Source organism: Molossus molossus, unplaced genomic scaffold, assembly GCF_014108415.1.
Source record: "Molossus molossus isolate mMolMol1 unplaced genomic scaffold, mMolMol1.p scaffold_m16_p_5, whole genome shotgun sequence".
Lineage (NCBI taxonomy): Eukaryota > Metazoa > Chordata > Mammalia > Chiroptera > Molossidae > Molossus > Molossus molossus.
This window is the reverse complement of record NW_023425388.1, coordinates 37686933-37712721: the sequence shown is the minus strand read 5'-3', so window position 1 is coordinate 37712721 and position 25789 is coordinate 37686933. Positions and strand designations below refer to the sequence as shown.

The 25789-nt window shown below is 40.2% G+C and overlaps 1 protein-coding gene across 9 annotated transcripts in view; it reads left to right on the top strand.

Annotated features, from left to right (window-relative positions):
- TNIK (TRAF2 and NCK interacting kinase) overlaps window positions 1-25789 on the top strand; it is a 360673-nt gene that overhangs the window by 205943 nt on the left and 128941 nt on the right. For all 9 annotated transcript variants that reach the window (XM_036242368.1, XM_036242367.1, XM_036242362.1 and 6 more), the window contains exons 5-7: window positions 10826-10936; window positions 14429-14519; window positions 16883-17013. In XM_036242368.1, coding sequence (XP_036098261.1) covers window positions 10826-10936; window positions 14429-14519; window positions 16883-17013 — 333 coding nt within the window. The remainder of the gene's footprint in view (window positions 1-10825; window positions 10937-14428; window positions 14520-16882; window positions 17014-25789) is intronic.

Sequence of the window (25789 nt, the reverse complement as noted above, 5' to 3'; positions counted from 1 at the left end):
GATTCGTGCCTGTGCATGAAGTGGTTGTGACCGTCCCGTTAGCATCTGTGGGGGTAAAGTACAAAGCTATGAAATGCCTCGTGACGGCGAGAGCATCATTTCTTTTTCTAGTTACGCTTCTTCTATTCAAGGAAGCACCCGGAGAAGTAAAGGCAAAATAGAAACATAATAATTGGCAAATGAATACCAGATCACAGTATTGGTGGGAACTTGGTTACAGAATATAATAGTGTATACTTATTCCACAGCCTCCTAAGATTGGGCCATTTTGTGTTAATAATAACAATGGCAGGTTACATGTATCATCTGCTTATCCCATGCCAAGTACCACATTGGTTTGCATTGTCATATTATTTCATTAGATCTTTACAACCATTCTACAAATTAGATATTGTCATTATCCCTACTTTACAGATGAGGAAATTAGACTCAGAGAAATTGAGGAATTTGCCCACGGTCTCACAGCTCGTGTGATGAAGCCAGTGTGCTAGCTAACCCCAAGCTGCCTGGTGTGGGAGTCAAGCCCCTGAACCCTACACCCTTCTTTTCATTGTAAAAAATAATTTCCGTATCAGTTGTTGGCGCTCCAAATAGGATTGAAGCTCTGTGTTTAAATAAGTTCATTTCGACTTCACCTCTCACCTCCATTCATCAGTTTCCCCATCTTTCAAAGGGGATAGCTGTACCGATAGCCGCTCATAAGACTGGTGTGAAGTCTAGAAAATACACATCGAAAACTGCACTCAACCTTCTGGAAATGTTTTTGCAAATAATGGCAAAGGTCACAGATACTTAACTCTTTAGGCTAATGGCTTTCTGTTAGAATTACATTTACATACAATATTATGGATTTCACAGAGACATAGCCTGTAACAACCAAGAGAACCACCCTCTCGAAGATGTATCCCCAGCATTCACACTGCAGAAAATATTTCCCAGCTACTTTTTCTGCTGTGGCTGGAAGACAGAGTCTGCACATAACCCACCAGCCAATATATGTGCTGTTTCAGGTGTCTGATTGAATTATAATCGGTACGAATTCTATCAGTCCTGCCGTAGAGATAAACTCTTGTTTAGTACCAGCTCTTTGTGGAAATACAACTACTTCTGATAATGGCCAAGTAATTCTCCCTTATCAACTGCTTAGGGCCTGATCCGGAAATCAAAAAAGAGAGCTCTTTCAATGAAGATTCCGATCTCCGGGAAACAAGGCCCGCTCTGGCAGGCTCGGCGGGGCTCCCTCGCTGCAGGCCTGCGGCGCTGGGAGCCAGGGAGACGGTCGGTCTATTCAACAGTTCCTAATTTCTCTAAGATTAGAAAGTGAAACCACATGTCGTTTGTTGTCTCTTTTGATGCCACCACAGGGCTAGAAGGTGTTATACAAGGAAATAAATTTTCGCTTAGCTTTCAAAATGTAGGGTGGTGGAGTAAAATAGATTATTGTACTGAAATGACTCAATAAGCCATTCATTAGAGTGTAGCAGGGTAGACTTGCAGAGCTAAGAGTTAAGAAGTTAGACTGTATGCATTTTAGGGACAAGCTTTCTAGCAGGTGGCTGACCGAAACCCTGCCTGGAATCTGGAGACCTGGATTCAAACCCGGCATTTGGGTCTCTGGGTTTTAGTTCTTTCCTTATAAATGTGATAACTTTGGACAGGGTCTGAATTTTCAAACTGGTGGCCGGGAGGCTAAATGCTGTCCAGGTAAATGTGTTTTGCTTGGTTCACATAAGGTGATGGTGGTGTAATTATGCCAACATTAGAAAAAAATGAGCAGTTTCACACAAAAATCTGAACTCCTTAAAAGATTTTGAAAAATCAAATGCTCTTTTAAAAAACCAGAAATTCTGGGCCTGAAATCCCAAAGAGCAGCAGTATGTTAGAGCAGTATAACAACTGCTCAGAGGGTACATGCCCACTCAGGGTGCCCGTCACTCCCTGTTGCCTGCATGCATGCCCGCTTCACTCATGGACATCACTTGTCCATGCCCTGTATAAGGTCGCCCGGGAAGGAGAAACTGAGAGGAGCTAAGGCATGATGTCATTCAACCACCAGTGAGGGCAACTTTCTAAAATTTGCCGTGATCCTGGCCACAGACCCCAAGCCTAAGTCTGTTGTAGTTTGGATTACAACGCTGTAGCATCTTGACTTGGCAAAAATCATGTCCATTAACATTTTGGTTGCTTTAAGATTTCAATGTAGCCCTGGCTGGTTTGGCTCAGCAGTTAGAACATCGGCCCATGGACCAGAGAGTCCCGGGTTTGGTTCCTGCCAAGGGCACTTACCTCGGTTGTGGTTCGTCCCTGGCCCTGCTTGGGGTCCTGAGGGTGGCAGCTAGTTGATGTGTCTCTCTCGCATTGATATGTCTCTCTCTTACTCCCTCTCTGCCTCCCACTCTATCTGAAGATAAATGCAAAAGTGTCCTTGGGTGAGGACAAAAAAAAATAAGATTTAAATGTTAAGTATTGCAGATACCACAATTAAAAATTCAACCACCTGTTGCGGGGTCTTTTGAACAGTTCATTAAAATTTCTCTTTTTTGTGCATCAGAAATGAGGCTTTCATTTGGGAGAGGATGGGGGTGGTAGTTTCAATCAGTGTCTGTCACTTGTATAACTGAAGGATGCCTTTCCTTCATGTAGAGAAGCTAGGTCACTTGCCTGGAGAAATGGTTGAATCTGACTATTTATGAGCAAAACATTTTAAAAGGCTGAACTTGGTCAACACAGGAGTGCCTAAAATAATGGAACGTTGATAATAAACTGTCTCCCAGGCTCAGAGCTGCCCCTCAACATGACCTATAGAGACAAAACGTAAGTTGCTTAGATACAGACACAGAGCTAAAGCGACACTTAATTTAAAACTTTGCCACTGGGCTTGAGTTCAGCTTTTATAGGAGCCGTTTGTATGAATTAATGGGTGATTCTGTGACAAGAATGTGAAAATGACTTCTTTTACCCCAAGGAATACCATTTGAACTGTACTTAACTGCTTTTCACCTTAGCTGAAGCTTATGTATACCCAAAGTTATTCTAACAGTGTATACAACCATCTTCCCTTTCTACATTAATTTTGAGTCTGAGCTTGCTTCTCAAAATCCTCAACCACCAAGCTGCTTAGTCCTAAGTGCTGTAAGGCCAGTATATATATATATATTTTTTTTCCTATTTTTAACTCCCCTGAAAACTTGCTCCCTTCTCCCCACCTCAGATTCTTCTTTTTGAGGGTAACATTCTGAGAGGCCAAGTTGTGATTTTCTTCAGTCTTCGGTCAGGGGTGATTGAGTTGGTGGCCCAAATGGACAGGCAATGATTTGCCCCTGACAGAAAAATTCTCTGGAATATCTCTCACGTGTCCCGAGAAGTGTAGCACCGGATGCCAAATGCAAGACGCACCTAAGTTTTCGCGTGCCTTGCGCGCTGCCTGCGGACTCTGAGATGGCATCTCCTCGCGCACGGGCAACGGCAGAGCGTCTCCAGGGCGCCTGTGCTCTGCGCAGGCCTCTTGCTGCTAAAAACGTCACTTGGCCCCGTACACTCAAACTGCTATTGTCATTCTCAAGATACAAAATTGTTCATTATCCAGCAACTTTGTTGACCAAGTTTGGGGCTTCGCATTCTTGGAAGTCATCTTTTTATCTTTGGAAGTCTTAGAATTTGTGGTTTAAGCATTATTCTCTTTCCAAGTTTAAAAATATAATCCAGGAGCCAAAGGAGTCTGGGTTTTTTAATTTTCCTCCAAATGCATGCTATTTTTATAATGCATGCACGAAGCTGTTTAGGTTGCTTTTCCAAATTTGAAATTTCCAACGTTACCTTTATATTCATTGATTGGAATGATAAATGTAAACTTACCGATTCTGTACTTCTTTACACGCGTATTTTATATTGTTAGATTTAAGCTACCTTTAGCTAATGAAGCGCATTGTTTAACAAAGTACTGAGCTTGGGTTTTGTTTACACCTTCATAAATCACACACATGAGGTCTGTGGCTATTCCCAGCTAGCTATGATAAAAATATCCTGTGCCTTGCTGATGCTTCTGGACCTTCAAGGTCAATAGGCTGATCCTTTGCAGAGTTGTGAGTTCTTGGAAGTTTATCTTTTCTAATTATTTCTTAGGGTGCCTCTTCAACCTCACGCCGCAAAGTTTTCTCATTTAATGTGGACCCTCATCTTCTTGCTCCCTTCTCTTCCTCACCCCTGCCTCCTTTTACTATAAAAGAGAAGGGATCTGTTATTAGTCATTCATTCTTGTGACTTGAGTGACTGACTAGTGACATTTGGGCAGAATGGGTTCCTATCAAGGTAATTCTGGGCCAGTGTCTGCAGTTTCAAAATACCTTACAGCTTTGTGTCTTGATACAGAAACCTAAAACCAATTCACTGGCGAGTGAGTGATACCATAGGGACCCTAGAAATCATCCGGAGCCCCTCAGGCAGGGTGAGGAGGTGAGCTCAGGGTGGGCTCAGAGAGTGCTGCTGAAACTTCTTCTGGGGTCAGCTAAGACCAAAGACCCTTTCCTTAAATATCGTCTGCAGAGGGAAAGCACAGCAGGATACAGTCAGCTTCCCTGCCCCATAACCTCTAAGAGAAAACATCTTGCTAGTAAGAAATAGAGGACACATGACAAAAATTTGTGAAAACGGCCATGCAAATGATGAAATATATGTTAGAACTCTGTGTTTTTAAAAATTAACCAATTTCACTTAGATTGGAATAACTACCCATGAACAATGATTCAACCAGCCTTTTCCCTAGTAATTGAGTGGCACTACACTGTGTTATTTTTAAAACATCTCCATCTCACTGTAGCAGGCCCAGACCCCACTGTGCCTGAGCACAGTTCTGTCCCCGCCTTCAACTTAACCTTTCTTCTCTCTTTCTAAGAGACACACACATGCATTTCCTTTTCCGACCCAGTAATGTAGGTGGTGTGGAATGAGAATTTTAAGATACCACCACCACTGTCTCTCAACCTTCCAAATAAAAAGATCCAGTGTCCTGGAATGCACCACTGTCTTTTTGCCATGTGATACAAGCTTGAAAAAAGGACAGGTGTCCGAGGTACTCTTTCATTGACACATGCGCCCAATGCCCCTTATAAATACCTTTCAGCCATTTCTTCACCATCCAAGTGGATCATGGGGAACTATTGATGTGATCCTTTAAGTGGAAACTTTTTAATACATGCAAACAGACCAAAAAGTAGAAAAATAATAAATATAGTTCAAGATTTCTGGCTGCTAGGAACTTTATATTCATAGACACAATTAATGTTCACATCAAACTGCTGAGGTTGATGCTTTTCTGTTGTATTTTATAGTGATGGTAGTGGGGTGCTGAGCCCAGGGTTAGAGAACATGCCCAAGGTCACGTAGCTGTACTTGAGAGAGCACCATGCTTTCAAGCCTGCTCTGGTTATTTGATGAGTATGGGATAAGGCTGCAGATTATAACTAAGCTTTATTTCCAAATAAATAATGAAAAGGGAATTGAGACGGAGGAGAATTAATGAAACGCCAGTTGCACATCCCTTAGCCCAGTACCTGGTGCATGGTAGAGTCTCAGTAAATGTTAGCAGGTAGTGTCAACTCTTCAAGAATTTTCTTTTAGGAAGAATATTAACGATCCATTATTTCTTGCATGTGACATATGAAATTATTGACTTACAGCTCCTGGGCTTGGCATGTTGAGCCCTGTTTCTGTTTATTAATGCGAGGAGGTTACTTGTGGTGAGGGAGGGTCCCCGCTGCGTAGTGGCAGTAATTAGCAGTGTTGCTGTGCAGCTGTAGGAACCAATTGCTAGCAAATACTGGTTTCTTTCCTTGTTTTTCTTTTTTAAAAAAATTCATTACATAATTTAACAATCATTTTGTTCCATAGTGAGACGCAAAGAATTTAGCAGCCTTCAATTCAGCTGGAGCTGAATGGAGAAGCAAATTATAGAAATCACTGACATTAGTGCCTGGCTGGAGCAGGATGGTTTCCGACTGCATATTTGAAAGTATTGTGTCCAATCTAATTTTAAAAGACTGGAGTCACTGGGCTTCCACCGCTTTCCTTGGGAACTGTAATTACGTGGCCTAATGGACTCAGTGGTGGGACATTTCTCCAGCTGACACAGGAGCAATGGGCGCATCGTGGGAGGTCTGGTCACTGTGTTTTTCAAATGGGATTTGGAAAAGAAGCACAAGCATGGTTTGCTCACTTGAGAAAATATTCTTTTCGTTCTACCCAAGGACTTTTCTTGGGTCTGTCCTGCTGCCACTGCCCAAGGTCTGTTATGCTACATAATGGGATTTTTAAAAACATTGTGGACAACACTTAAAATACACGAAAGTATTCAGAACAGTGTAATGAACGTTCATGGGTCCAAAACTAACCCCAATGACCATTAATCGGCGGCCAATCTTGCCCTGTCTACTTCCTCCCTTCTACTATTATTTTGAAACAAATCTACTCATTATATCTTTAAAAAACATTCTGATAAAATACACATGGCACAAAATTTACCATTTTAACCATCTTAAAATGTATAACTCGGTGGCATTAGTACACAATGTTGTGCAACCATCACCTCGATCTAGTTTCAGAACTTCTGTCACCCCAAAGAAACTGTACCCATTAAAGGGACTCTCCCTTTCTTCCCTCTTTAGTGCCTGGCAAAACCACTAATCTGCTCTCTGTCTCTATGGATTTGCCTATTCTGGATATTTCATATGAATGGATTTGTGCACTATATAGCCTTTATTTGGTCTGGCTTTATTCAATTAGCATAATGTTTTCAAGATTCATCCATGTTGTGTCATGGATCAGAACTTCATTTATTTTCATAGCTGAATAATATTCTATTGTATGGATATACCACATTTTGTTTATTCATCTGATGATAGACATTTGGGTTATTTCCACCTTTTGTCTGTTGTGAATACTGCTACTTTGAACATTCAGATGCAAGTTTTTGTTTGAACAACTGTTTTCAATTCTTTTGGGTATATATCTCAAAGTGGAATTTCTTGGTCATATGGTAATTCTGATTTTAACTTATTGAGAAATCATCAAAACTGTTTGCACTGTGACTGCACCATTTTAAATTTCCTCCCACAGTGTATGAGGGTTCTAGTTTCTCCGCATCCTTGCCATCACTTATTATATTATACTTTTTTTTTTTTTAAAGAGTACAGCCATCCTAGTGGGTGTGAGATGGTATCTCGCTGTATTTCTAACTTGCATTTTCCTAATGACTATCAACATTGAGCATCTTTTCATGTGATTCTTAGTCATTTATATATCTTCTTTGCAGAAGTATCTATTCAAGTCTTTTGCCCATTTAAAATTGTGTTGTTTATGTTTTTATTGTTGAGTTGTAAGTTCTTTATATATCTGGATACTAGATCTTATTAGATATGATTTGCAAATATTTTGTATTCTGTGGATTGTCTCTCCACTCTCTTGATAGTGTCCTTTGATGCACAAAGTTATTAATTTTGATGAATTTCAAATTATCTATATTTTCTTTTGTTGCTTGTGTCTTTGTTGTCATCACTTAGAAATTATTTTTGAATCTAAGGTTATGAAGATTTACCCCTATGTTCTCTCCAGCATTGGCTCTTATATTTAGGTCTTTGATACATTTTGAGATAATTTTTATATATGGTGTGAGGTAGGGGTTCAACATTATTCCTTTACATGTAGATATGTAGTTGTCTTTGCACCATTTGTAGAAGAGACTCACATCATATTATATCATTTTATTTATAGAATGTTTTTCTAAAAGTAAAAACTTGTTTTATATAACCATGGTACCATTATCATACTTAAAATATTATTAACCACTTTTCTTTAGTATCATCAAATATCTAGTCTGTAGATTGTCTCAAAAATTTTAACAACTTTTTAAGAAAGTAGTGTCCAGGTAAGTTATATCTATTGCAATTTGTTGGTATATCTTTTTAAATGTTTTTACATTTACAGCTTTTCCCTCCATCTTTAATTTTTCCCTCTTGCAATTTATTTGTTGAAGTAAATGGGTCATTTTCCCTGTGGAGTTTCTTTTTTTATTATTATTTATTTAATGTATTTATTTTTGTTATAGATGTTTCTCCTTTTTCCCCACCCTCCCTGCCCTGTCCCGAGCTTTGTTGTCCATGTCCATTGTTCATGCATACATGCATATAAGTTCTGTGGTTTATCTCTCTCTCCCACACCCTCTTCTGGGGATTGTCAGTCTGTACCCCACTTCCATGTCTCTGGGACTACCCCGTTCCTCAGACTGTTACGTTCATTATATTCCACAAATAAATGAGATCATGTGATATTTGTCTTTCTCTCCTTGGCTTGTTTCGCTTAGGATAATACTCTCTAGGTCCCTCCATGTCATCTCAAAGGAGAAGAGATCTTTCTTTCTTACAGCTGCATAGTACTCCATTGTGTATATGTACCACAGCTTTTTTATCCATTTGTCTACTGATGGATATTTGGGCTGTTTCCAGATATTAGCTATTGTAAATAGTGCTGCTATGAACATGGGAGTCCATATATTCTTTCTGATTGGTGTTTCAGGCTTCTTAGGATATGAGGTGATATCTCATTGTTGTTTTAATTTGCATCTCTCTGATGATTAGTGATGTTGAGCATTTCTTCATATGTCTTTTAGCCATTTGTATGTCCTGTTTGGAGAGGTGTCTATTTAGTTCCTCTGCCCATTTTTTAACTGAGCTCTTTGTCTTCCTTTTGTTGAGCTATATGACCACTCTATATATATTGGAAATTAACCCCATCAACAAATTATCAAACAACAAGTGGTGGCGAGGTTGTGGAGAAAAGGGGACTCTAGTACACTTATGGTGGGAATGCAGACTGGTGCAGCCACTATGGAAAACAGTATGGTGTTACAACAAAAAATTAAAAATTGAACTGCCATTTGACCCAGTGATCCCACTTCTAGGAATATACCCTGTGGAGTTTCTTATTCTAGGTTTTATTGATTATGTCCCCATGATGTAACATGTTTCTCAGTCGTCTGAATTTCCTGTAAATTGGTAGTTGGAACAAGAAGCTTCATCAGATTCAGGTTTGGGCTATTTTTTGTTTTGGTTTTGGCAAGACTACCCATAGGTGATGTGGTAGTTTAATCAAAAGGCAAATTAGAGCTAGTTAGTCCTTATTTTTTCATTTTAGCAACCATTGAAGATCAGTTTCTAAATCCATTCATTTATTAGAGGTTGTAAAATAGTGATATTCTAATTCTGTCTTCTTCATTTATTAGATGAAATTTCTGCTTTTTATAAAGAGAAGCTTTATCTCCTTTATCTCCTTTTGTAAAACTTGTACAAGAAAGTCAGTGTAGATTCTTAATTTTCCTTCTTTATTTACCAGTTCTCAAAATAAGAAATTGCTTCTTCATTTTCTTGAAACAGTACCAGTTACATTCTTTTTGAGGAGTGTCTTGATTAGTGCCTTTAGTTAAGCATATTTAATGTGTTTCAAGATATAGAAGTTATTATTTTTATTGATACTCAAATTATCTCATCTTTGGCCAATGAGAACCTCTTCAAATTGACTCCTGAGTTCTTTCCATCATGATTTTATGGCCTTTGGTGGCTCTCTGGCTATCATATATGATAACTTTACAACTCTTGTGGGTTGGAATATGATCTATTGTGGCACTTCTGAAATTTTCTTTCAAAAGTTCTGAAGAACATGGGAGGGTTTCCCTACCCTGTGTAGAATCATAAGATGACAAGTTAGGACAGGCATTGGAAATTCCTAAAACTAATTTCATGAGTTTTTATTGAGTTTCAACTAAGCATAAAGGAAAAAAAGGAAACATAATTTCTTCCTAAAGATTTTTCAGTTTGGTGGGACATCTTTTAGGACCTGGTAACATGGTACCGATGTTAGGAATGCACATTTGGACAAAGCCCAAATCATCAATGTGATTTCATTATGACCCCATATTAGTTCTGTTTCTAGTGTCAGGTCAAAGATAGATTGGTACTTATTCTGAATTGTTGCTATGTAATTAAAAAAGATATAAGTACCCAGTAAGAAGACTTTTATTGAAGACTTGTTGAAGAAGAGAGAGAAAGTATGGAAATGGATGTGTTTCTCTAATCCAAGAAAATGAATGTAAAAGCATATAGATTGCTATTCCTTTTCTGGTCTCTACTTCTCCGTTAGGGAAGAAAAGTGTTTATTTTCTGCCTATTTTATAAAGCTGCTAAGTACTATAATGAGTTCATATTTATTGGGAAGTCGGAGCTTTTTGGATGAAAGGTGCTAAATTAGAGCTTATTGAATTTATTTGATGTGTCCAGCCTCCTGGGAACATTTGCTGAATTTAATTAAAAACAGATAGTCCTCTGACAGCTTACAGTGCCACTTACAAACCAATAACATAAACAATATGCACTTGTATTGTCCTAACTCAACATTGCCTAGACCACTATAGATCTTTCAGACTGGGGAATGATCCTACTTTTGTAGGAAGGATGAGTTCAACGGCCAGATAAAAACAGATATTCTCAGCTACATCTGAACTTCCTAGTTGTCTTTGTTTTATACAATGCATAGTATATGGAGGTTTTCCTCAATTTCCAACTGTAATGTTCAGGTTATAAAATTAAAAATAATCTTTTCCATCATTTAGAAAGAAGTGAAGATAAGCATTTATATTTCATATATTGTTTTATGATCACTTTTTCTTTGCAGGAATGACATTCCAAAGCATTCAACTGGAATACCTTATGCTTTCTTAATTCAACCCAATGGAAGCTGAGAAGTGTAATTATAACAATGGTATGTGTTCTTCCTTTGCCAGTTGGTGATGGAGTTTTGTGGAGCTGGCTCTGTCACAGACCTGATCAAGAACACAAAAGGTAACACATTGAAGGAGGAGTGGATCGCGTACATCTGCAGGGAGATCTTACGGGTAAGTAACAATACAGGATATCATGGGAGGTGTTGAACTTGGTACTAGCCTTCCACTGAAATTTGCAAGAGTATTGAAAACCTCTAAAGCTTATTCCGACGGTGATGATGGCAGTGGTGGTTTGTTGTGGTCTGCTCTCGTGGAGGTCAGCGCCATTCTGAATAGGCCCTGTGCACTCCCATTTGAGTTAACGTTGGGTGACTTCTGTTAACACAGGATTCATTTTCAGTGGTGTTACCAATTGGAAAGCTGATTTGAGATCATAAAGATGGTGTCCAACTGAGTAAATGGATTGTTTTAGAGATACTTTGATCGCTCATTTGAGTTTTCCATTTGTGAACGTTTATAACTAATTAAAGAATTGTTCCCTGGCCAGTTTGGCTTAGCGGTTGGAGCATTGGCCTGTGGACCAGAGAGTCCCAGGTTCGGTTCCCACTAGGGGCACATACCAAAAAAAAAAGAAAGAAAAAGAATTGTGTGACGTCAGCCATTTCAATACATAGAACCTAGTTTATCTGATTTTACCTTTTTAAAAAATTATTTGAGAGTTAATCACTCAAAATAGCTGGACAAGACTGTGCTGCTTTGCCCAGTTTTGCCCATTAACCCTACAATCGGGCAATCTGGGCAATGCTGTCCTATTTACAGAGCTCATTTTAGGGAGAAGAAGGTAGTAGGTCATTCAGACTAGTTTAATTATCTCTTGCTACTAATATGAAGGCTATATAATATGTCCACTGAGCATTCTTACTAAGTCTGCTTTGACAATCACTATTTCTTTATAAGCTCTGCTTTCTTAATTTAAGGAAACAAAAGCTAAAACTGGTTTTATAAGGTGTCCAAGATACACCTTTGAAAGATAAGCTGTGTGTTCAGAATGGATGCATGGATGGATGGATACATAGAGGGATGGAAGTTCAGAAGGAAGAAAGGCTTTGAAATGATGTTTACTCATTAAATTCAAACCACGTTAGGCAAAAAGAAAATATAAAATGATATTTTTAAATGATAACATTTATAATAGCATAAAAATTAAATACTTAGAAATAAATTGGCAGAAAGATGTGAACAATTTCTAAACTGTAAACTACAAAATATTACTGAGAAAAATTAAAGAAGACCTTAATAAATAAGGGATGTACTTCCATCCCTCTATGTATGCATTTCACAGATTAGAATGCTCAGCATTGTAATGATGTTATTTCTCCCCAGGTTAATCCATGGTTTCATTGAATTCCCCACCAAAATCATTCTAGCTATATCTGTGGATTTTGACAAGATGATTTTTAAAACATTATATGGAAATGCAAAGGGCTAAGAATGCTCGAGACAATCTTGAGAAGAAGAACAAAGCTGGAGGATGTATGCTTCCAGTTATGACTTGTTATAAAGCTACTAAGTAACCAGAACAGAGTAATATTACCACAAGAATAGACAAACACCAAGGAAACAGAATTGATAACCCAGGAAGAGACCCCCTTCATCGGGACACCTGATTTATGACAAAGGAGCTGTTGTCGTGCCTGGGGAAAAGGTGTTCTTACCAGTAAATAAGGTCAACTGAATATCCATATGAAAACGTAAAGGTTGACATCTTATTACATATTCAAAAATTAATTCCAGCTGGATTATAGCTATAAGTGTGAAAGATATATAAAGAAAAATACAGCTCTTAAGAGAAAACCATAGGATAATGTCTCTATGGCTTTGCAGTAGATAAAAATATTTCTCAAGCAGAACACAGAACAGAATTTACGGGGGAAACAAGGAGGTCTGGCTGCTGTCTCCAACTCTGACATCTCCAAGTATTGATGTGCAGTTGTGTAAATTTGAATTTCTGACTTAAAATTTTACTCATTCAGAGAAAGCATAATGGAGTCTTTTAGTCATCCAAACCACACAGTGGACACCAAGAATCTACTGAGTCCTCAGGGCTGGTTCTGCGTAATATGCCTTTCTGCACTGCTGGGTAACCCTCTAGGGCATTGTCCTGTGATCCTCAGGGTTCTAAAAGCAGCAGCAAGGTTTATTCTATGAGACTCTCTCAATATCTAGCTTTAAAATGTTTGAAAACAACTGTTTTATTCCTTTTTCCAATGCAGTCATTTTCCCAAATGATACTGGCATTTGAGATAAGGTGACTGACTCATTGGAAGGGACATTTGATCACAAGAAGTTTCAGGGATGACCCTCTACAGATCATATGATCTCATTAAATACAACCTTTGGCTCATTTGTGTGCTCTGGTATCTGCTTCCAACCACTTCGGTGGTGAAGGAGAAAATGGGCTTTTCAATTCCTCTTTTAAGGATTCACGGGGTGTTAAAATGCATACATTTTAATGTGCTTGATACCTACCTTGAGCCAAACTAAGCAGATAAGAAAGGTAAGTTTTAAAGACCAAAACCACTGCCTCAGCTGTCCAGTCACGTGGTTTATATTTACTGATATTCCTAAACATATACATGAACCTTTTGGGGCATCCATGTTCTCATGCTGAATTTTTTTCAACAAGGGAATTTAGAGATTTAATTTTGTTTGTTTTCATGTCAACCTCATCTTTCAGAGCATGGTTTTGTTGTTGTGGAGAAAAATTAAAAGTACAGAAAATCACAAATAATAAAATGACAATACTTAGGTATGCAATACCTTGAATTAGCAATTGTTATCATAGCATAATTCACTTCAACATTCCAATTTTAGATTCTTTTCGGTTATTTTTTTTTTTTTCTGAAAAAGAAAAAAACAACAACATGTGACTTACAGCAAGTCTGTAAAGAACTCCCACCACAAAGAAACCAAAATCAGAGTCATTCATGGAGACATAGAACACAATCAGTTTTGGAGGTCACTGAATAATCATTTCATATAATGAACAAAAAGTCACAAACACCATAAAGCACTAAAGATGACAGCGATGAGCGCCAACAAAGGAGAGAGAAATTATTGGTTTCCTTCTTTAATGTGAGCCACATTGGCTAAAGCCAGGGGAAATATCTTGGCTGTTCTGAGAAATATTTTCTCGTGCTTAATTAAATGAGTATAATAGAAGGTAACTTTTAAATTCAAACATTGCCCCCCAAGAATGGAGGATCCCGTTGAATCAGGTTAGTTTTCTGTACATAGGCTCTATAGATGTTCTGCTACAAACTAGCAGAGACAGGCTGCCCCCCCTTTCCACAGAACTGTTAGCTGCACTCATGCATGCTGAACCCTCATCTCTTACATGGTTTCTGAGAGCCAGGCAGGTATGAAAGCATCTGCTCTAGCTCCGCACCGTGCACTGCAAGGGCCGCCTCTGTATCTCACTTTATATTGATCGGTTGCCTATGGCTTAGAGCAGCACTGTGAGCATATGCAAGATGAGCATGTAATAATGAAAGTATCTCTGGATAAGTCTACATCTCTTTTGGATCAACTGACATCTGAAATAATTTATTGGCATCTTGGCTTATGTTCCTGTTAACTCTTTTCAACTCTCCGTCACTTCAGGGGCTGAGTCACCTGCACCAGCATAAAGTGATTCATCGAGATATTAAAGGGCAAAATGTCTTGCTGACTGAAAATGCGGAAGTTAAACTAGGTAAGAACAGAATCCAGTGGGCGTAGGAATTGCAGGAATTGACAAGATGATTTGAACAGCTGGGTTTTTTGTTTGTTTGTTTTGTAATGGATGTAAATTTGTCGCTGTGGATTTGGAGGTCATTGTACTAAGAATGGAAAGGAAAATGTTTCTCTGTTTATTTCACAGACATTTTCTAAAAGCACTTTGAGAGGTGACTTGGTATGCCATATGCTAAACAGAACCATGTGCTTAATCAATGTATAGGAATAACTGAGTTTTTGTGTGTTTTTTTAAGCAAAGACGCTTTAGGTTAGAAGTGACTGGCCTTGAAATGTTTACCTATATCTTACTATTTGTTTACATTATTGTTATAACAGAACAGTGGTGACCCAGTTTTTATTAAAAATATCCAGTTAGCCCGGCCTATGTGACTCAGTGGATTGAGCGTCCTCCCAGAGACTGACAGGTCCTGGCTCAATTCCCCGTCAGCGCACATGCCCTGGTTGCGGGCTCGATCTCCAGTAGGGGGCGTGCAGGAGGCAGCCGATCGATGTTTCTATCTCTCTCTCCTTTCTTCTCTCTATAAAGAATTCAATAAAAACATATTAATTTTTTAAAAAGCCAGTTAGACATATTTAGAATAATGAAGTCCTGCTATATTCCCATATGTCTTGTTTATTTTTATCCTCACCCGAGGACATTTTTTGCATTTATCTTCAGCTAGAGCGGGAGGGAGAGAGGGAGTAGTAGAGAGAGAGAAACATCAATGTGAGAGAGACACATCAAGTGATCGCCACTCATACAACCCCAACCGGGCCCGGGGACAAACTGCAACCGAGGTACATGCCCTTAGCCCGAACCGAACCCAGGACTCTCTGGACCGTGGACCGATGTTCTAACCACTGAGCCAAATCAACCAAGGCTGTATTCCCATATGTCTAAGTTGAATTTACATTGATTTCATTATTACTGAAGGTACCTTGCAGAATGGATGCCCTACATTCTACTTGACATGCATGCTAATTATCCCTCCCCCACCTGCCAGAGTTGTCAGTGAGGGAATCCTTTCTTCTGGTGCTGCCCATTAGAGCCCCGCCCACAACAAATCGGAGAGTGTCCAGATGTGCTAGAGAACCCCCACCTGCGTTTGTCTGCCTGATGGATATGACTGAGAGCATAAACTGACAAATATCTCATAGGACACGCAATTTGTCATCCAGAAAAGAATCACTGTCAGTATGATTGTTTATTTTTGGAGATTTAAATATCTTCTATGTTTATATCCCAAACATTTGTTCTTAACTTTTTTGTTAAAATATATAATTTTCATTTTTTCTTATTTAGTATTTAGGGCCAAACTTTGATCTCATTAATAATTCTTGAAAAACAAAAGCATACGTTACATAAGGAAGGCAGTTATATATGTAGTGACTAGATAAGCTATTCCCAGAATATTTACTCATCACTAATTAACAGTCATTATTGAGAGATTATTATACACCAGGCCCCCTGTGTGGCACTTTTATAGATTATCTTACATAAACATCACAGCAACTCTGTGTAGATATCATCACCCTCATTTCATAGATCAGGAAACAGATGCTCAGAGAGGTTGATCTACTAGCCTTAGAAAGTGGCAGAAATGGGATGCAAACATAGGCAGTCTGAGTCCAGAACTTTAGTTCTTAATCACTGTCTTTGAACGTCTTAAACATTACCCTTTGTGTTGGCAACCAAGCTTGGTTTTTATTGAACAGCTATTTTTGGTCCCCATGAAGCCTTAGCATAACCAAATATAACACTTTCGATTTCTTCCTTGGTATACTTTATCCATTTATACACGCAATTTAAAAATACACATTCACAACAGTAAAAAGGAAGCAGCAACCCAAGTCTCCATCCACAGATGAATGGATAAACAAAAATGTGGCACCTACATGCAATGGGGTATTATTCAGCTTTAAAAAGGAAGGAAGTTTTGGCACATGCTGCAAACATAGATTAATCTTGAAAACGTTATGCTAAGTGACATAAGCCAGTCACAAAAAAAGACAAATACTGTATGATTCCACATCCATGCGGTACCTGTAGTAGTCAGATTCACAGACAGAGAAAGTAGAACGGTGCTTGCCGGGGCTGGGAGGCGGGGAGAGGGAGTAGTTATTGTTTAATGGGTACAGGGTTTCCGCTGGGGAAGGTGAAAAGTTCTGGAACTGAATGGTGATGATGGTTGCCCAACAATGTGAATGTACTTATTGCCACAGAACTGTAACCCTTTAAAATGGTAAATTTTATGTTATGTATACTTTAACAAAAATACACATTCATTTTATCATCATATAAAAACCATAGACTTTATTCATTTGCCTTCTCTTAAATAGTGGACTTTGGGGTCAGTGCCCAGCTTGATCGAACAGTGGGCAGGAGGAATACTTTCATTGGTACTCCCTACTGGATGGCACCAGAAGTCATTGCCTGTGATGAAAACCCGGATGCCACATATGATTTCAAGGTATGACTTCTTACTTCATTTTGTTTCAAAACAATGCCCAAACTATCACCCTGAGTCCTTCAGAGAATATTCATCTGGCTTTGGGCTTATGATATATGTAATTCAAAAAGAAAACTAAAAAGCATTATTTGAATTTAAAATGATAAGACATTCTAGTGAGAATCTTTTTAATGAAGTCACCCATCATATCTGATTGAATATTTGTTAAAAAAAATGTTTAAACCATATTCCATATTCTTTTTAATTTACTCTCACTTCTGATTAGGAAACAGAATTCTGTTTTGCTTATAGTTTAGATGTTTTGCAAAATATATATTCTGGTAACTTTTTATGTTAAAAGAAACCAAGATATGAATTTGTTGTCTTGGGTCATCTTTTTCTGGTAAAAAATAATCGGACTTCCTCAATAATACATTGCTTAAAGTTTAATTGTTGGAGTTTCTTTTCAGTAAGAGAGAGAAACAAATGGGACATTCTGTAGCCTGTTGTGGTGTTTCATAGAAATTTGATTTGTGGCTTGTAACTTTGTATTGTAAACTGGTAATTTATTAATAAATTCCAAGCAGCATTTAAGTAGAGAGGTGAAAGTTGTCCCTTTCTCCAAGAAACCCTCCTCTTTTTCATTCTGCTAGCCAGGAATCAGAAACAATTTTGGGTTACTATTTCATCAGTAGCTACAATATCAGAGGACATTGTTGTCATGACTTGTGGCTGAAAGTTTAGATGTTAAAATTGGGGGCAGCTGGAATATAGGCACTGTGGGTCTTTAGTGTGCAGTGGGTGGAGAGATCCTCTGCGGTCTCCGTGCAGATCCCAGGACAACTTCATGCAAAACCCGAAACTACCTAGGCTGGTTCATGGTGCATGGACTTCTCACCAACGGACTTGAATGATCATCTCGAAATAACCTCCTCTTCCAGATGAGAAAACTGAGGCCGAGGCACTTGGGAGTGCATACTCAGTGATCTTCTCACAGTTGGGATTGAACCCAGATCTCCCAACGCCCTGTTCGGAGCGCTTCCCAATATACAGGGAGGGGCAAAAGTAGGTTTACAGTTGGTCATATGGAAAATAATACAATAATTGATAAATAGCAAGGCAAGAATAAAGTCTGTTTCACATACTCACAACTGTAAGCCTACTTGCGCCCCACCCTGTAGTACCCCACTCCTCTAAGATGTTCTCCTACATAAACTTCCAATCTACCAACAAAACAGCCTCTGAAGAGTATATTTGAAAAATTCCTTTCTTAAAGAACATTTTTAGTTCTCCATATGTGGGTTTATTATTGAAATCAGGTCAGAAAGATGCAAACATTGCAGGGTTTTCGGCACCCAGTGTCCCCGGGCATTGACAAAATCATTGGCCTCTTTAGAGAAATGCAAGCTTGAAGGTCTGAAATCAAAATAATCCCCTGCAAATTCCTCCTTCTTTCAAGGTTAGTCACTGTCAAAACCTGACAATAATCCGTCTGGAAACAGCTGCCAAGTTAAAAATTAATCTCTTGCCAAAATAAATGTCATTTATTTAAACTACTAATGATAAGCACATTTATACAATTTAATTTGCAGATCCCTTCAGAGGAGCCACTACAAAAAATATGTCCCAAACCAGATATGTGCATCATAATTGGCTATAAGCATTTCTTCAAACTAGATTCATACTTAACAAGTGCTAACTAGTCTACATCAGGGCCACCAATATTTTAGACTAGTGTATAATACCATGGAATATCAGAGTGTTTCAAACTTCTACCCTTAGCCTGGCCTTTTAACTAGCTGTGACTGGCTAGCTTGTATATGGACTTTTGTTCGTGACATAATATAGATCCCAGTGATTTAGTTGTTTTCAGTAGAGTAAGTAGAAGAGGACTTTCTTCCGGCCAAGCCAAAGCTTAGAATTAAACTAGGACCTTGGTCCTCTTTCCTCAGATTATGGCGAAGGAATGTAGTTTGGGATCAGTGAAAAATTTGGAGCTCCATGCAATAACCCTCAGTGTGGACAAGCCCAGTGTATGAGTAACCACAGGGAGCCTCATGCTGCAAAGGGTGATATCAGAGGTACTAGAAGGTTCATGTGACTATAAATATCCTGAGACATTAAAGAACTGAGGGTTAATTTCTGTGTCTTTAATTAAAAAGTAAGGAATTCTGATGAGAGTAAAGATTCAACTATATCAGTCATTTAGCCCTTAGTATGAATTAATTTACCAGAATTGTCATGAGTGTAGTTTGTACAGCGGAGGAAGAAGTCATGGCAAGAACGTGAGCTTCAATGGTCACTTGTCATGGGTAAAAGAAGGAACTGGACAAAAGGGTGAAAATTAGGAAGATCGGGCAGAAAGGAAGGTTTGGGGGTTCTTGGAAGATTCATTTCAAGCACTTTACAATTTTACCGTGGACTAGAAAAGACAGTATTCTTTAAATATTTTTTTTACTTCTTTCTTGGCACTGGGTCTTATCTTTTTTTCTGTTCACTATTCTTAGGAATATGATTTATTACCAGGAGACAACTTGACAATACTTTGACTTTCAAAACCATTTATTCATTCACTCAGCGTATTTAGTATCCACTATGTGTAAGGAATTAGTCAAGTTGTATCTGTGTGCGCAGCTTTTGAATAAAAACTTCTTGTGCAACTCCATCCAAGTTCAAGGGTTTGCTTCTGTGTGTTTGTTGGTAGCCCATGTGACCAAGCTGTGTATCCCAGCCTCAGCAACTGCTGTCATCACTTCGGGCTCTCATGGACTGCAGACACTTTGAGCCTAGAGGGCATGTTTCGAATCAAAGGTGACTTGAAAGTCACTGGGCGTTATTAGATTCCTTACCACAAACCCTTCCTTTAAAATAAAGGCAGAATGCAAAAGAGAGGAGCGTAGTTTGGTTTTATTATTTGTCTTGTTACATGATTGATGATTCATTATTATGTATTCTTTGAGTTGTCTAAGATATCTTTAAAGACTGCTCTAAGTATTTCTAAAAACTACAGTAATTCAGTAAAATAAGGACCTCCTATTTAAAATAAGGGCCTCTAGAAAAGTAGTCCGAAGGGCTCATGCTTTTTATTGCAGTCTGGCTTTGTCTGGTGTCTACCGGGTGCAGCAAGTACTGACTGGAAATAACCCATCAGAAGGAGGAGCACCAGAATCGCATTTGCCTGTGTGTTCACTTTCCCCCAGAGGCCCTTCCTTTCTTGTTTTCAGAAATTCTGTCAAAACAGTTCAAGCAAAAGGAAAGGTTTCATTTCCCTGATAAGTGTGTAGGGCAATAATGAACGCTTTCTCATTTAATAATAAGCATTCAAGAGATTTGAAATTAATAAAACCGTTCAAAATTCTTAGGCTGTTTAAATTGTTAGTTTTAAAATTTGAATTTCATTTCAGTTGGATATGATTTGTCAAGTATTTTATAGCCCTATACACTTACGGCTTTAACACAACCGCTTACTAAAGAAACTCCCTGGCAGCCAAAAGCCCATCCATAGGGAGTTGGTTTAATTAAGACTAGCACATCTGTCCAGTAGCCATTTCAGCAATAGGCAGCCTCCATGTTGAAGTTCATCAGATCCCAAGGTAGAGTGTTAGGTGCAAAGAACAATTCACAGCATGCTACACATAAAGTAGTCTTATTCTCCCCCACCCTCTGGATGTATAGCGCGTGGGTGGAAAACTTAAAGTGTTTATTTTATTTATCTGTCTGTTCTGTTCTCCACCACCCTCCCCCAACTGGTCTTGCTTTGTTGTTGTTGTTGTTGCTGTTATTGTTGTTAATCCTCACCTGCGAATATTTTTCCATTGATTTTTAGATAGAATGGAAATGAGGGAGTGCACGCACTAGAGAGAAACCTTGATGTGAGAGACACCCATCGATTGGTTGCCCCCCGCATGACCCCAATTGGGCCAGGGATTAAACCTGCAACTCACATATGTGCCCTTGACCAAGATTCAAACCCTTGACCCTTTAGTCCGAGGGTCATCACTCTAACCACTGAGCCAAACCAGCCAGGGCTGGCCTTGCTTTTATATTAAATTAGTAAAGTAAGAGATGTCCAGTGAAATGACATATCCCCTCAACCCCCACCCCACATCCGCTGATTCAGTCTGTGCTAATGTTGCCCAGTATCCACCTATACTCTGTTCATGAGACTCCGCACACAGGTGCCAGGGATCGCTTGCAGACACATGTGTCTCCTCCGGGGCCTGGGAGGCTGTGTGCTGGCTGGAGAGCGAGAATGCACAGATAATTGGCTTTATTCAGGCAGGATGAAAAGAGCTACTCTGGGTAAGAGGCTTAGCTGGAGATGGAGAGAGCAACCTGCCTGGTTGGAGTCACCGAGATGCATGCAGGGTGTCACACAAGAGGACAATATTTGATTGCAGAATGAGAGTTTCACTCTCAAACAAGGCCTGGCCTCTGTCCACTGAGATTCAAACAAAGGTCCTATCCCTGTTTGAAAGGAGGGGAGGGTAATACAGACATCATGCTATTATCCCCGTGGGAAGTGGAAACGGCTGTTAAACATAGCTCTTGCCGCTCCGCGTCCATGCCGCCTGTGTGAGACGCCTTAGTCAGGCGCATTAGCACCTCCTCCAGGCTGCATGCTGATTCCCAGGCGAAGGGAACGAGCTCTTCTTCCAACATCTTCCCCTCAGTCAGATAACAAAGGCAGATGATCAAGGGACTAGAGATTTCTGCCCTCCGTTTGTTTGATTTGTGAAATGGGATTACTAACAACCTGTGCTTGAACATCCTTGGTGACCCTGAACTCGCCACCTTGGTTCTGTGCATATATCATGAAACATGTAAGTGTATGACGTAGCAAATGAGAGGCAGGCTTCTAAGTTGGAGAGGACTGGTCTATATGTGGACTTTGTCTCCTGCTGACGATATTACCTCAGGGAAGTTATTTACCCTCTGAGCCTCTACAAAATGGGAATAATACATTGTATATCATGAGGTTATGTTAGAATAAAATAAGCTAACATGTATAGGAATTAGTTTGGTGCCTCATTTGTAAGTACTTAGTAGATGAGGGTTAATATATGTGTGTGTGTGTCATTAGAAAGTACTGCTATTTGGGCCGTTTTTGACCTAAAAAAAAAGAAGCCACCGATACCATATGATTCGAACCTTATGTTTGTATTACACACCTCTAATCGTCTGCTCATGTTAAGCCAGAATCAGCTTCTCTGCAATTTCTCTCTCTAGATTACGGTGTTTCGCTTAAGGACCACACAGAATAAATACAATTTCCTTTGTTCAGCTGAACATTTCCAAAAAGTGAATAACAAATGTTATACCATGAAAGACTGTTTTCTAGTCTGTGAAACCATTATACTGGTTGTGCCCCTTATTAAGCTATTGTCCTTCAAGCCTAGGCTACTTTGCTATTCTCTGCATTGTGATGATGGGTCTGGCTGTCCCTGTTTCTGCCAGTCCATCTGGCTTCTTATTAGACTCTCCCAGTAGGGGGAGGCTGCAGGGCTGGAGGAGGAAGGACATGCCATTTCCTGTGTGCTTCCTGTAAACTTCCTGTTTACACCTGCAGCGTCCCAGCTAATTCTGTGGGCACCATTAAGTACCAGACTTCATTGCCACTTTACCTGACTCAGGTGTGCTGGCTGAACTGCCAGTCATCGACAACTGGTCCTCAGGGTCTGTGTACACCAGAATTTTTTAAATACCCACTATGTGCCCTGCCTCATGTTATGCACTTGGTATATATCTTACTGAATTCTCGTACTAACCCTGCAACATTACAGTTGAGGAAGTGGGCTCGGAGGAGTTGACTGGCTTGCCCAAGTCCCCAAATGAGCTGTGTCCAAGCGAGTCAAAGCCAGGCGCACCTGGCTGCACTCTTCCGCTCCTTCCGCCGCTCTGTGCACCCCGGGGCTCTTCTGCGCCCCACTGCCTCTTCCTCTGCATGGTTGGATTGGCCATCTGAAAGTGTTCTTTTCCTCACATGTTGGGCAGCCCAGCCCTAAAGGACTGCTATCTTGTGTTCAGGTTGCCTGCCTAAAGATGGCCCCCCACCAACCAAGAGTCGTGGGCTCGTCTCTGTTCTGTTTGTAATGCGCACAAGCCTGGGCTATTCATCATGCCGCGGGGCAGGCTGCACAGCACCTCTGGAATAATGAAGTGCCGGGCTCCTGCCAAAATGAGTCACACCATGGCCACAAAGGAAACCTCTCTCTCCCTGACTCTCCTCATCTTGTTCCTCCCTCTTCCCTTTCTCATCTCCTGTGATCTGTCTTGCCAGTTGTAACTGGAACATTTTCTCCCATATTTAAGTTCTGAAGTGTCTTTGGGACTTGCTAATGCATCCAAAGGCTTAAACAAGGCCTGCCAAGGAGGTTTATGGCTCTCTAGCACGGGCAGTTAGGCATAGCTTACAAGCAGCTCTGGGGGTGTGTGTGTGTGTGTATATATATACATATACATATACATATACATATACATATACATATACATATACATATACATATACATATATATATATGTGTGTGTATATATATATATATATATATATATGTATATATATATAGCCGGGAATATAAATGTTCCTTCTGGAAAACAAGAGAGCCCCAACCAGAAATGATCCTAATGATGCTGTCAGACGAGGGCTTAAAGAAGCGGGTTCTGGCCTGGTCATGTGACTGATAACGCACAGGAGTCGGGATAGTGTGACCTTGGTTTGAAGGGATTGTTTGGGGGCTTAGATGTTGTGAAGTGAACAAAGGAAGCATCTCTCCTCACTTTCACTGACCCTTTCTGCTTCCTGTGGGATAAATCTAGGATCACCTGACAACTGGGACCTCTTTCCATTTCCCTACTGTCAAAATACGCTTCCTCAAATTATTGCTGTGTACATATTATCAGTAAGAAATGCTTTTGGCTGTACTTATGTTTCTTAAGTCACCAGAAGTCTAAAGGTGGGCCGTTCGGGTTGGTGTGGTGGCTCATTGATGTCTTTAAAACCCAAGCCGCTACCTTTCTGCCCTGTCATCATTAACTTGTTGACTGTTTGCCAGATGGGTGCTGTAGCTGCAAAGAGCATATTTTCCTTCAAGGCGCTAAGGAGTGGGGAAGGGTTGTCCAGACACCAGCTGTATTTGTCACTTATTTCAGTGACAACAGCTTTCTCAGAAGCTCCCAGAAAATGTCTGCCTATGTCTCACTGGCCACAGCGACATCCCATTCTTAATGGTTATCCTTAGCTGTAGGGACGTCTGGACAAACACATTTAGCTTTCCCATACTCATAAACGAAGGCAGCAAAGGAAATGGGGTTGAAAGCGTCTGTTGGGTTAGTCAACACACAGTGTCTACCACAACCAGATAGAGGGGAAGTAAAGACGCCTCCATTGGACAGGAAAGGCAGCCTCACCTACCAGCAGAGGAGAGGGAGAGTAATATTCTCGAGGCCACTGTACGCCTGACCTTGTGCGAGGCAGCCTGCCTGCGTGCACACAGGTGCAGCGCTCGGCTGTGCAGTTCAGAAGGCTAAGCTCCCGGCAGTGTCCCGCACATAGTGAAGTTAGGAGCTCCATGTGAATCCAGGTCTATCTGACTTAAAAGACTGTTCATGCCGCCTCTAAGAAGTTGAGGCCAGTTCCTAGCACTGGTTTTTGGGGGGGCCTCATGGAGTTTCAGCACCTGCAGTTACATGTAAACAAAGTAAGGATCTATCTGGAGCAATTATTTTACGGACCCAGGTAAGTTTTTAGAAGAATAAATGGAGGTGAGTAGTCAGGTCTTTCTGTTGTGGTGACACTTAAAAGGGAACTGGTCTGGGAGGCTGTGCAGCCAGCTCTGTGAACCTGGCAATGAGCTGCCCCGCGATCTCGGGGAGGCATGTCTCCTCCTGTGTGAAGTGAAGGGTAGACTAGCTCAGTGGTCTGCAGCAGGTGTGCCACAAGAATTTTTAAAACGTGCAGCACCTGACTGTGTAGTCAGGGGCACTGGCCTCTTTTCCCTTAGACTGTCAAATAAAAAATGACAACAGCCATTCGCTGTGTATGAATCAAATTCATGCCTATTTTTTTTTCGTCAGATTGGCAAAAAAAAAATACATTTTTTTGGTGTGCCACAGAATTTTATTAATTAGTGTCTGTGGGCCATGAGATGAAAAAGAGTGAAAATTGCTGGACCAGACAGTCTACCAGGAATCTAATAGCCTTAGGACACTTAGGTTTTGCTCCTGTCTCATGAGTTGTTCATTTGTTTGTTTATTTAACAAACACTGATTAAGTGCCTACTGGGTGCCAGGCACTGTTCCAGATGCTTGGAATACACCCATCAACGAAACAAAGGTGCCTGCCCTCCCGGGCGGACCTCATATTCTCATCTAGGGTATGTTGGCGGCAAACACAAAACAACAAATTAGTGATGAGTAAATTACACAGTTAGAAGGGATCAGTTTTTGGCGGGACAGACGTGGGAAAGGGGCAGGGGGACTAGCAGTGCTCAGGGAGAGGTTCAGAGGTCCTCACTGAGAACACTGCATTTGAGCACATCATTGGAGTCATTGCTGCAGAGGAAGACGCTTGAGCAAAGATCCAAAGACAGAAGTTGGCCTGAGTTTTCTGAGCATTTTCTTCCCCCAACTAAGGACCCACCTGGAGCCCTTCTCAACCCAGAGCCATTATTTTCTTTCAAGTGCAGCTAGTACAAGCTTCCTAGACTTGAAGGCCATTTACATTTGACCCAGCTTTGGTAGTTGGGGGCATCCAGCTGGGCACACCTTCATATTTGCACCTCATTGCACAGTACAGAAC